Source organism: Cryphonectria parasitica (assembly GCF_011745365.1).
Source record: "Cryphonectria parasitica EP155 unplaced genomic scaffold M406scaffold_1, whole genome shotgun sequence".
Lineage (NCBI taxonomy): Eukaryota > Fungi > Ascomycota > Sordariomycetes > Diaporthales > Cryphonectriaceae > Cryphonectria > Cryphonectria parasitica.
In genome coordinates this window covers 2,992,753-3,005,752 of record NW_024468909.1, presented here as the reverse complement: position 1 = coordinate 3,005,752, position 13,000 = coordinate 2,992,753, and the positions used below count along the sequence as shown (strand labels likewise).

At 56.0% G+C, this 13,000-nt stretch overlaps 2 protein-coding genes across 2 annotated transcripts; one reads left to right on the top strand and one right to left on the bottom strand.

Moving 5' to 3' along the window:
* The first annotated feature begins 1,867 nt into the window (after positions 1-1,867).
* Positions 1,868-2,566, top strand: M406DRAFT_100779 (uncharacterized protein). Its single transcript, XM_040914923.1, has one exon. It carries the CDS (start codon positions 1,872-1,874, stop codon positions 2,361-2,363), a length of 492 nt encoding a protein of 163 aa, XP_040781212.1. The 5' UTR covers positions 1,868-1,871; the 3' UTR covers positions 2,364-2,566.
* Positions 2,567-8,400: 5,834 nt separating this feature from the next.
* On the bottom strand, positions 8,401-11,353 carry M406DRAFT_349114 (uncharacterized protein). Its single transcript, XM_040922443.1, has one exon. It carries the CDS (start codon positions 10,641-10,643, stop codon positions 8,910-8,912), a length of 1,734 nt encoding a protein of 577 aa, XP_040781211.1. The 5' UTR covers positions 10,644-11,353; the 3' UTR covers positions 8,401-8,909.
* Positions 11,354-13,000: the final 1,647 nt, after the last annotated feature.

Sequence of the window (13,000 nt, the reverse complement as noted above, 5' to 3'; positions counted from 1 at the left end):
GGCTCCTGAGATCGTGATCTCGGCCTCTCCCGGACAGACTTCCTCGGGCTGCTCTTCACAGGGTCTGTATTCCCCTCCCCCCTGTTCTCGAACAGTGAGATCAACGAGGTCGCCGGTGCCAGGGACGTCGTGTCTGTGCGATCGTCCGCGCTCTTGGTTGGCGATGCTGACCCCGAGCCGCCCCTCCGACTTCTGGAGCCCCTTTGCACCTCCAGTGGCTCTCGCAGGGGCGATCTCCTCGCCGCGGCCATACCTCCAGCGCCACCGCCGCCCTCCGCCGCCACTGTCGTACCGTAGGCGGGACTAGCGCTCCGGCTAGCTGCCAGCGTTGCCGCAATGAAGCTCGCACTCTTTCGGACCGTTGCCGTCTTGTTGGCCGCTGAAGCAGGGGACAGGCCCAGATGACCGCCGCCGCCACTGCCCCTATCCGAATCTCCTGCTGACGCCGCCGAGGAGGGACTGAGGAATAGCGCCTGTCGCTCCCTCTCTCTTTCCCTCTCCAACGCCGCATCGCCTGCATATGAGCTCCCGCCCGTGGTCTGCCGGCTGATCCGCCCACCACCGCCAACGCTGCTGTTGCCTGTGGCGTGTCTCTGTATGCCGCCGCCGTCCGCCTGATCCCTCTGTTTCTGGAAAGCCAGTGACGCACCTCTCACCGCTGCCTCCTGGGGTGTCAACCTGTGGTGAGGGCCGCCACCACCACCGCCACCCCCTTGCTCATCGCTGCTGGCATCGGTAGGGTGCAAGTATGGGCGGTTCGTATGTGGAGAGGAGGAAGAGGAAGACGAGGAGGAGGTGAGGGCATTCATGGCCCGTTGTCGCTGTCTTCCGCTGGGGAGAGCGAAGAAGAGGAAGGAGGAGAAGGCGGAGGAAGCAGTTTCGATAAGGTCAAGGGAAACGAGTGGATGCTAGGAAGGACATCGAAAGGTGGTTCGGAAGGAGGTAGATGCATTGCATTGGAGAGAAAAGCCGAGTTTACTGCAGCTGTCGACACGTCGTCATGGCGAGACGGAGGATTCGACGAGGGCCTGTGCATGAGACTGGATCTGGATGTAGGGCTGGGTCTCGGGTCGGTCGGTCGTCGAGTAGAAGAGAGAGAAAGAGCCAGAGGTGAATTTAAAATGGGGGAGGGGGGTGGGTTGTAGAAGGGTCACGAGCCTCTTCCTGGCCGTCCGTCGTTTAAAAAATGGATGACCTCTGTTGTCAAATGCTCCGCTCGCAATGTTCGTGTGTGGTGCAAACAACGAAGAGAGAACAAATCAAAAATGACCAAGACAAAAGCAGAAGTACAAGAATCAAAACAAATCAGGTCAACACAGGTCTCAGTCGTGGATGGAAGCACCGGACGCTTTGTGAATCATCATTGGAGAGAATAAAAGGGGTCAAGGGTAGCAAGTCAGGTACAGTACACATACCTCCTCTTGGTGTGCCGTAAGTAGGTGATGTAATAGTGTCCATCTGCCCCTCGCGTCCCCCAACCCCCCTGTACGCAGCCACCCCCAGCACTAAGGGGACGAGCTTGGGGGCGCACCGCATGAGACCACCTGGACAGACCTGATCCACCTGCAACAGCGCCTGACAGGGCTGGGAACAGCCCTAACGAAAAGTCTCCGCGTTTGCTGAATGCAACCCTGTCTGCCGCCTTTGGCCACTTTGCAGCTTTCTAGCGCTACTGTTGTAGCATGTTGCACAAGCCCCGCCCCCCCCCACCTCCCAGAACCAGGTGTAGCCTGAGCCAGAAGAGCCGCAAACGGCCCGCTAGACCAACTGACAGTTGCATTTGACTCGGAACATACAACAATCAACGTCACTCACTCACTTCTCGACGTGTGAAACTAAAGGCATGCGCACATAGTCATCCAGGATTACCGATGCTGTGTATTTTCAAAGTACAAGCGACAGCCATAAACATACACTCAATCAGTCGTCATCATCATCATCATCTGATCATGACCTTGCTTTTCCCTTGGCGCACAGCTTTACTGCTGTGTTTGTGGTGCAGCCGGCCATCATCATCAAACAACAAGTCAGACCTTCGAACAGTCCGTCCATCTGCAGAGTCCGAAAGAACACACAAAGGCTTGAGAATGTGCGATGAAGAAATGAAAGAGAAAAACAATCAAATCCTTGAAAAACGCCAGTGCGCTTGTTCCCCGACTCCAAAGGAAGAAAGATGCAGCCCCCAGATTTCCTTGGCTCCTGCGTCCCATCCCCGCTCCATTGTGTATCTCTCTCTTGTGTGTGTCTCTCTGTCTATATCACGACCTGTTCGTGATAACCATGGGAATGATATCTCACATACTCTCTCCACTCTGGACCATCGCGGGCCTTCCGTCTTCACAACTGCCCGTAGCAAGGAATAGCGGCGGGCCCGAAATGTGACGAGTCAGAGACTTCAAATGCAATGGTCGGCCGAGCCAGACCTTATCCACCCGTGGACGATTTATAGGCGGAACCAAAAACCCACCACCAGCCCAGCCAGCCAGACAGATATGAGAATCGAAGGACGAAGAAAGAAGAAAAGAAAAAAAAACCACCATATCATATCCATGCAAGACAAGGTAATTAGACCGCGGCAAGGGAGGGCGTCATCATCATCATGAACGTGATCGGCGGACCCTTTTTGCCCCCTAATAGCCAGCATCCTCGTCCGTCCACTCGCTGCCCGAGAAGATGCGGTTTCCATCCTCGTCGACCATCACCTGCGGCTGCTGGGCGGGTGGGATGCCGCGCAGCCTCTTGCCCTGCTGGCTGCCTGAGCTGAAGTGCGAGTACGCCTCGCTCGGGACATAGCTGGGCCCGGATCTCGACTGGCGGATCTTGGCAAAATACACCTCTCCGGCGTCTTCCTCTGGTTCCGAGGCGTCGTCGTACGTCTCCCAGTTCTCCGATCCCGTGATGACCGTCTCGTTTGAGTTGGTAGATCCGTTCGAGATCTGGCGGATCTGCGGGGCGCCACGATGTGCTTGTGCAAAGGACTGTGCGAATCGCTGGTGCTGCCGTGGGCTGTCATCATCGTCGTAGCGGAGCGAGCCCCTGCCCGGGTAGTCGCGGAAGTCATGGTGTGAGCTGGGCCGCTCGTACTCGGCGCTGTGGTGGTGCGTAGGACGCTCGTACTCGCCGCTGTGCTGCTGAGGCCGGTCGTCGTAGACATCCTCAGGGCTGGTCTGGCGGATGGGGCTCGATCCTAGATCCGTGTAGCGGTAATGGCTGGCCGGCGCGTCCAGCTCTGGCACTGAGTGCAGGTCTCGCATCTTGGGCGGTGGGGCGCGCATCAGTGGCACGGTACCACGTTGCAGAGGGTTAGGCTTCTCCAGCTCTTGACCGAGCCTGCTGCTTGCTTCGTTGACGTGTTTCAGGTTGGAGAGCGGGGCGCGGGCCGGTATTTTGGACGGGCTGGTTGTCTTGAGCGGGCTGCCCTTGGTCGGGCTGCCCCTCGGCGTGATGACCATCTGTGGAGGCTGGCCCCGCTTGGTTGGGAGAGAGTTAAAAGTGGCAGAGGTGGGGGTTTTTGCGCCAGCGCGGCTGGGCGCCTGGGATCTGGTGGTGCTGACAACGCTGTTGGAGCGGCTGACCGGCGGTGCCGACCTTGGCGCCGTGCTCGGCCTCGAGGGCATCGACGTGTTAGCGGGCGTCCGTGATCGAGGTGCAGGGGCAGCAGAAGGTCTGTCCTGTTCCTCGATGGTGTCCAGGTACCTCTCGCCGTGCACAAAGAACGGCCGGCCCCACTCCTCTTCCCACTGCTCCAGGCCTTTCCGCAGCTCCGCCGTCACCTTGGGCAGCTCCTTCGCGATCCTCTTCCTCATCTTCTCCTCTCGCAGCAGTTTGCCGGGATCACGCTTCTCACCCTTCTGCCCCTTGCCCAGCAGCCGCGAGGCGTCCTGGCTGGAAGCCGCCAGCTCGTCCCGCTCGGCGATCAATGTGCGGTGTCTGTCGACCAGGGCCAGGGTCGGGGCGCGCTGCTCCCTCAGCGTCTCGAGCCTCTCGATCTCCTGCTCATGGGCCTCGAGGAGGGCGTCGCTGTGTACATCAGAGAAGGCAGGCGTGAACTCGAGCATCTCGTCCTCGGAAAAGTACAGTGCATCCCACAGCTCCTGGAGCTTGCAGCGCGCGTCCTCGACAAACAGGTGCAGGTTCTGGCGCTTGAGCTCGTTGAGCCGCGCTAGCTCGTCGTCAAACTCGTTAATCTGTCGGATACCGCAGCCACGGTTGGCGTTCAGGAACGCCTTACGATCCTGCTCCTCCACACCGAGCTTCTCCCAGAGGGCCTCGACAGCATCCTTGAGGTCGCGCAGGCGCTTCTCCCTGCTCTTCTTCTCGTTCTCTAGCTTGTCCCGCCTGGCGCGGAGGCGGGCAATGTCCTCTTCGTGGAGGCCGAGCTGTTCTGGGGTGTCACGGTAGTTCTTGACGATGGCGGCGTCGGTCTGCACCTGCGGGGTGCCGAGTTCTGCCCACAGCTGGATGATGGTCTCACAGAGCGACCTGACCGTCTCGATGCGGCGCTCATACTCTTCGTAGACGCGGGTGAACTCCTGGTCCACACTGTCGACGTACCGAGGAGAGATATCGAAGTTGGGCGGGATGGTCTGGTCTGGCCCGACAGGAGGGAGCTCTATCCTGACGAAGCCGGGCTCGAGATGAGACGAGTACGACTCGAGCGCCTGGACAAGTTCTGTGGTCCAAGGTCAGCTTCACCTGGCCCAATCTGCGAGTCTGACGAGATGAGGCACCCAAGGAGGGTTGAAAAGAGGGGGGGGGGGGGGGTTTGGGGAAGCGGTGAAGAGGAGAAACCTACTCTGGACCTGCTCGAAGCGCTCCCTGTGGGCCCTGGCGACCTGCGCATGCTTCTCCTTCAGGCCCTGAATGCATCTATTCAGCGGGTAGGAGACCTGCAGGCCGTCATCCTCGTCCCGATAGCTGCGGCGCGAGTTGGGATCCTCTAGCGAGGCCTGCATCTGGCGGATGGTGGTGATGATCTCCTGGGCCTCGGCGACTAGGTCCTTCTTCTCGGTCGTGACCCGGCGCACTTGGCTGTTCAGGGCCTCAGAGAGGGCCTCAAAGAGCTACACATGTGGATACGGTGGTTAGCCTCTTTGTCGACCCACGTCATTGTGCGGCGTGCAATCCCCTTGGTTCGGAGAATTTTCATATTCAGGACGTAAGGTAATCGATCTTGATCTCCGTAGATCTGTGTGACTGAATAGAGGAGAGAGAGAGAGGAAGGAAGGGGCGGATTGGATTTCTTTATTGGCGGGAACGTGAAAGACAAGTGCTTCTTGAGTGTGCGTCTTCGTGCGTGTGTGTACTTAGTATACATACCTCTGCTTCTCTCGATTCCCGCTCGTGGCTGGGCACGCCAATGTCGTCGAACAGGCCGTGCAGCTGGCCAATGATGGTGTTGACCTGCTGTGACAGGTAGCCCGTGTCCATGGCGGCCGGCTTGTTGCTAGCAGACGGGCGCGCCATGGTCTCTAGACGTTGGACACGTGTGTATGTGTGTGCGTGTGTGTTTGTGCGTGTGTGGTTCCTTTTGGGAAATAAAGAGTGAAAAGGGTGGGTTGGGCGGGATCAAAGTCGTTTCCCCTCAAGCGAGTGAATGGGCGGGTGAGTGAGTGAGTGAGTGACTGAGTGAAGGCCTCCTAAGTGGGCCAATCTCTCTTCTCTTTCTCTGCTGGGCTGGGTTGGCAGTAGTAGGAAAAAGAGAGGGGGGGAGAAGGAGGGTTGGGGGTTGGTCTGCAAGCTTGTCGTTGCCTTGGTTTAATTCAGGTGGGCTGGATCTGGACCTGGGATCACGATCTTTGCTTCAGGTCAATTGGCCCGCTCTCTAAGCTCGAAATCGGGCTGGGCCTTTCTTCTCCGCTGCGTCGAACCCCAAACAGAGTGTCTGGATCCTGTCCTACGATAGTAGGTGTAAAAGGGAGGAAACGAGAGGGAGGGAAGAAAAGGAAGAAAGAAAGAAGAAAAGGCCCGGGGAAAAAAGAGATGTTGACAGCCTGAGCGCGCAAGGAAGGAAAAAGAGTCGTGCAATGACAGCGCGGTGAGGGATTGCGCGTGTAGGATGCGAAACCAAAAAGAAGGCAGGCCAAAGATTGGTTGAAGAAAGTGACCCTGACCTTCCTCCCCTTCCCCAGCGCGCGTTATAGCCTTGTATTGTTTGTCCTTAAAGCCCCTGTAACGAGACGCTGTGTGCTGCGTCTTACAGCACTGACCAGCTGACACCTGACAAGGGCCGCCCGCTACTTCTCTCTTGTGTGTGTATCTCTCTCTCTCTCTCTCTCTCTATACCTCTGCAGGACCGTGACGAGTCGAAGCGAGAAGACGATTGCGATAGCGACAATGCATCGCACGAGGAAAAAAGAAGATGGTGTTGAGGCAGAATGGAGAAAGTAATTCAGGCGAGATCGAAAGACAAGGCTCCTTTCAAAGACGAGCCCAGTTTCTGGGACAGGTTTACTGTATGTACAAATTTTTGTGGAGGCTTTTTGTTTCCCCCCTTGTCGGTCGGCGGGGGGTTGGTGCAGCAATTGTGGGGTGCGCAGCTTGTGGATGTTCTTCTCGCCGACCTTCGATGTTGTTTTGGCGCCTCTCAGTGGTCACCTCGACAACCAGGGGGGGGGGTGTGGGTGGGAAGTCACGGCGGCGCGGGAGTGCGACCCAAATTTAGGTCCCAGCCACCAGCCACCCAAAAACTGCTGCAGGCATGCTTCAGAAGGCTGTCCAAGTTGTGCCCGTCCCCTTTCCCACTGCCCCTCTCTCCCAAGACCAGCCCCACTGTACTAAACAATACAACAACAGCGGCAGCCACCTTGTTCGACGCGTTCTACTACTACTGTATCATACAGTAGCCATACAGTAGTACACTACGCTAGTAAAGTTACCATAGTACCATGGCATTTGTTTGCTTTTTTCTTGCTGTTGCGACCAAGTTTCGCGAGATCGCCCATCTACCGGGATGAGGGGCGGTCCTTTTTCAAACTACTGCAGTGCTACTGTGGAGCAAGGATTTTTGGTTTGATGCGCTCTCAAGACACACAAGAGAGAAATCTGGCAGATGATCGCCTCCGCTTTCGCCGCCTTGGATTGACGTGCATATCGATGGAGGCTTTTTACCCAGGACTGGAAAAGATCCTAGAATCATGCACCTCATACTACAGTAGTGGCGTAGTATGGCAGTGAGCATACTCGACAATTTTGTCATACTACAGATCACACAGTACATATCACAGAAGAGACTCGCAAATCTGAAAAGAGACAAAAGGGAAAAAAAAACGACACATCTTGAGAGAGTAGAGAGAGGGAAAGTCAGGCTACCGGGGGAAAATGAGAGGTGGATTCGGGTTTTGAAAGGAACTAGGAAGTAAAATCTGTGGCAGTATCCGTCATCCGGCCGCAAAAAGCCCGTCTCTTCCCTCTTCCTCCAAGGCGGCCGCCGCCACAAACATCCTTCCCCGCCCTCCTCAAAAAGCCAACCCCCAAAGTCATGCAGTAATTCCTTGCTTTTGCTCTCTCGTTGCTATGGAAAACAGGCTTCAGCTTCAGCTTCGATCATACTAGTATCACTACTGCTAGTGGTAGTTCGATGCAATACGCCCTTGATTTCCCCCCAAACCTACCGGGAAACCAACCAATCCCCGGTCCTCCTGCCACCCACCCCTCCCTCGTCACCTGCAGTCATCGTGCATCAAGACATGTTAGTTTCAAAAGTAGCTGGTTGCACTGAGCGTGCCCCACCAGGTGGAGTCTTGCCGCAGAAGGCCTCCCCTCCAAATGAGGTCGCGCGGCTCGTGGTCTTGTGTGTGTGTGTGTGTGTGTGTGTGTGTGTGTATACTATGGTACCATACATGGTGTGTATACCATTACTACAGTACATATGACAGTACATGCACGATTGATCTAGTGCGTGTCGCGCTTTCGTAGCGAAACAAAACATGTAGTAGTGATGACGACCGATAAACAAAACCCCTTCTTGTTGAGAAGAGGAAGTCATTCAACACAATAAACAAAAGAGAAGTAAGCAAGGGCGGGGTTTTGCCCTTGCTGGCAAAGAAGGCAAAGTCCCGGCGCATTCTTCTCTACCCTCTCTCCCTCTATCTCTCTTTGGTGTCTGTGTGACGATCGGGATATATCTTGTATAGGACATAGTATATAGCAGTAGTAGTATTGTGTATCGTCGCACCGGGGTGGATCATGACAAGGATATGAATGGAGGAGGAGGAAGAAGAAGAGCCTGTTGCCTCCCTTTTAGCAACCAACATACGTACATTTTGGGACAATGCACCGCACGCGCTCAGTTCTTGAATCCCGAAACTCGGGGCTGGGAGATTTCTGTGGTAGGCACACACTCACACGTCACATTTACCATTTGCCACTCAAGTCAGCTCACAAGTGTACTCATGTTTTGTAGTGGCTCACATCGAAATCAATTATGAAATGTTCGTCTTCAGTAGACTTCATTTGTCATGCCATATCTAGCCACCATCCATCTCTCTCTATATCTGCACCGGACCCCCCCCCCCCCCCCACAAATATCCACTGATACAAGCTGCTCCTAGACACCACCCCCTTCCTGCAGCGCACCAAATGATGTACAAAAAACTTTGCCCAGTTCATCCGTCCAAACATGGTCGCTCGAACCAGAGACAAACGCACGAGAGGGAGGAAAAAGGTCAAAAATTGTCAAAGACAGGAAGATGTCGTAAATCAGAGAAAAGAAGAGAAAAAAAAAAGAAAGAATGTATTTACACACGCGCACCGAGAGAGACAGAGATGGCTGCTAGAAGAGGACGCTTTGGGTATCGCCGATGATTCATGGAGAGGAGGCTGAAAGATGTGATCATCATGGGGTTTGGGCCGGAGGACAATGGAAAATTGAAAAGAACAACAGACGCAGATGAGAGAGAACTGCGCATTTACCATGAGAAGGCCTCCTCGCAGAACTCAATCGTGCCGTTGTATTGGCGGTTGCGCACCGCAAGGCGGACCTCGTCGGAGAGCGCACCAGGGCCGCACACGGTGACACCCATGGCGCCCACCTGGTTCTCCATCTCGGCACCGATGAGGTGCTCAATGTTGGGGCGGCCAGGGAACATCTGGACGGTCGAGGAGGGCGAGTGGATCTCCTTGGTCGACCGGGGCCGGGACACAAAGAGCATGATCCGCAGGCACTCGCGCCGGCGCTCCATGGCCAGGATCTCCGTCATCCATGGCCGGATCCACTCCAGGTGCTCTGGCGACTGGATGATCCAGCACAGCACAATCTTGCGGGCGGCGACGGTGCCGTTTGCGTAGCCCGCCACGAGGTCACGAACGTGTGGCACCGCCTGAGTGATGCCCACACCGCCTGCGAAGAGCATCACCGTGCCGTACGAGTTCATGTTGTGCAGGCCGCCGTACGGGCCCTCCACGAAGCACGTCGTCACCAGCCGGCCGTCGGGGCATGCAGCAGCCTTCTTGTACAGCGTATCCGTGGCTCCAGCGCGGGCGCGGATGACATACGACATGGAGGTCTTGCGGTAGCCCAGGATGTCGTTGCGGTCCATGGACAGCTTCTCACCGTCGTGCATCTCAGACTCCTCGCTCCAGCCGACCGAGAAGGGGTGGGACTGCGTCCAGCTGATGCTGGGGAAATAGAGGTAGGCGTGCTGGCCTGGTGCGAACGCCCACGGCCGTGCCATGGTGACGGTGACGCGGACGGCGTTGCCAGGGAGGGCCTCGACGACGGTCTTGGTACCTCCAGCCCCAAAGTTGCCGTAGGCGACACGGATCATGCGGGCCGCACGGTCGAAGCTCCACAGGGCGACGACAGCATACAGGTAGTTGAGCTGGCTCATGGCCTTGAGCTGGCAGTGGTACCATACGCCGACGACGGTGACGGCAGCGCCGACGATGTGGAGGATCTTGAAGATCTCATACCAGGCGTGTCTGATGGCACTGGCGGCCTGGATGGTCAGGAAGAGGAAGCCGACCGTACCGATGAACCCCCACATCAGGAACTCGCTGGACAGCGTCTTGGCAAAGACCGAGGCGAAGCTGCTGTCGGCAGAGCTTCCGATCCAGTAGCACAAGGTGTGGGCAATGGCCTCGAGGGCGGCGATACGTCCTAGCCATCGGTGCATCAGGTTGAAGCTGTCAAAGGAGATGCCGAGCCAGTTGATCAAGGGGTTGTTGCGCCCAGCCATGAGGAACAGAGGCACCATGTTGACGATGGACAGGACACCGGTGCGGTTGCGGAGCAGATCGATCCAGGACGAGAAGTTGCTGTGGAGGTTGATGTCGATCAGGCAGAAGGCAATGTTGGTAGCAAAGTAGCCGGCCAGGATGAAGAGCTGGAGCCTGGTGGGCAGCGTGCCCATGTTCACCGCGGAGCTGAGGGCGAACTCGCGGTTGTGACGCTTGTGCAGCACGGGCGAGTACTGGATGCTCCTCTTGAAAAACGCTGCCTTCCATGACTCCCTGGCAAAGTAGTGCTGTGTGCTGTTGCCCAGAGACGATACCGTTCGCAGATATCTAAGGGTGACAACGTAGACCTTGTAGCCGATCACGAGAGCGGCACCCACCGTGAGGACATAGTAGAGGTAGTTGGACAACAGCTGGTTCTCCACCTCCGGGTCGATGGCGGAGTTTGAGCCCGCCGCGCTAGACATCTTGAGGTCGTAGGGAAGAGGAGAGTGTGTAATAAGAGCAAGAGGTCGGATGGAAGCTCTGGGATCTGGAGCTGATAACCTCAGGTGTGATGAGGAAAGGTGACGTTTGCGCCTCCAAGGGCGGTTAGGTGTGAATGAAGGGCGGTTATTTCGAGAGCCAGCACGAAATACACTGGAATGTTGTGGAAAAGCCGGGGTAGTGGCAGCCTTTGGGATCTTCTCCTTTTTCTCTCCCCTTCTTCGAAGACGTTGGGTTCTTGTTGATTCGACCCAGCACAAGGCGATTGGGATCAGACCCAAGCTCTTTCTTTCCCTTTTGTCCCCTGATAACCCGTCAAGCAACAGATCCTTTGAATCGGGTTCCCTTTCCTTTGTCTTGATTGCCTGAGAGCTGTTGACTGGTCGAGGATAAGGTGTGATGAGAAGAAAGATGATCAGTAACAATGGTATCTATGTGAAGCCCGCTCGTCAAGGAAGAAGAAACAATAAGTTTAAAAGGGATAGCCCAGAGATGAAGCGAATATCGATTGAACCAAGAGAGAGAGAGAGTGTTGTTGGCTTTGTCCCCAGTGGGAAGTGACGCACGGTCAGGGTCGCACAGATCGAGGTGGGGAGGCAAAAATTCCAAAAAGTAGGTCCCTCCGCTGGAGTTTCCCGTAAAGAAAAGAAAATGTAGACGAGATTATCTACAGGAAGAGTGTAGAAAGAAGTCTCGTGAAAAGCATGTGGTGAGACCTTGGGGACTGACCTCTGGGTCAGAGGGGCGCGGGCGGGTGGGATATAGGCCAAGAGAAAATTGGTCAACGGTATTACCACAAAGCGGGCAAACGGGGGCCTCCCCTGGTTGAGGCCAATCAATTGCTATCCCCTAGAACGAGACCCATTTACATGGGACGTCGAGCGAGCAAGGGCCCCTGGAACGACCTGCGAGGTCAATTTAGGGGGGGAAGGGAGCGGGCAGGGAGGGGTTGGCAGGAACAAGGAGGGGAGGCGACTAGGCGGGGCAACTTGAAAACAGAGCCCCACGGCGCTGACGACCAAGCCCCAGAAGCCTACAGGCTCAGGGATCCGTGGAACGAGGTACGTAGTCCCCCTCCACAGAGGTGAAGAGGCACGCAAAAAAAAGAAGGAAAAACTTCCCAAAAAAGCCACCTGGGCATACAGATATGGTACACCATCCTTGGAGGACGATGGGTCTCAGACTGAGCCCAGCGTGCACAGGTCGCCAGAGCCCAGAATAACGTTCGACTCGTTCCAAACGTTGTGTCTGTTCTCGCCCTGGTTCATCCTGGAGTGTGGGCCTTGTTTTGTGGACATATACTAATACTATGAATATCTATCTCGTTCGGATGAAAACGCCGCAAATGGCTTTGATGCTGCTCGGCGCAAACAACTATCGCCGGCATGCTGCTGCTGCTGCTACACGATGCCTGGCTCTGTACTCGCTCTAGACCGCCCTGCACAACCTGCTCTCTTGTGTGTCACTTGCTGCAGACTCTCAATTGTTACTTGTTACTTGTTACTTGGCGAGTGCCAAGCCCTGCGCAGGACTGGCTGCGGAGCTGCAGAGCTTGATGCGGCGTGCCTCCCGACCTCTGCCAATTTCCCACCTAGAAGTTTGTTCCGCGTGACTGACAGAGATATGACAAAATCTCCAGAGACACCCTCATCGCACAGGCTGAACCTGGCCAGATTGCGGCTTGACGTTATCTAACATCCATGTTGCCACTGTACAAGGGCCTCTCTTGTGCGGCCGAGGGGAGTAGGCAGTGTGCCTGAACCCACCAAAGAAAGAGAGACGGAGCTTTTGAGGAGGTCCTGTTACTTTCTTTGCCGCCGAACCCAAGGCCAGCTCGGTCTGTCCGGGGGTCCCTTGGCTCTCGAGCACCCTCTCAGGGCGCCTCCCTGGCGTTTCGTGAATCAACAGAGTCAGGCCTGTCGTGATCTTCCACGATCACCGCCTCCATGCTTGTTTGTTCTACATACTGACCTACCAGACGCCCCATGCGTTTTTAATGAATACGATCAGAAGAAACGACGAGCTCGACGCGTAACGGATATCATAGATCAATACTCTCTCTCGGCCGGGAGGTCCACTCTCATCAATCCCCCTCTCGCATGTTAAGCGAGCAATGCCGCCAAGTGAATGCCTCCCCCCCTGTCTTACGAGATCAGACGGCGGCGCAGCTAGCTGCCACTGCCATCACCGTTCATGCACTCTTGGTTGGCCCATTGGGCATTATTCCGACGAGCAATCATTGGCATCCGCGGCAGGTGACGTTTGGGAGACAGACTTACTCTGAAGCGGGCCACCAAAAAAAAAACCCTACTGAAAAGTGTCTCAAGTCTCGCACGTC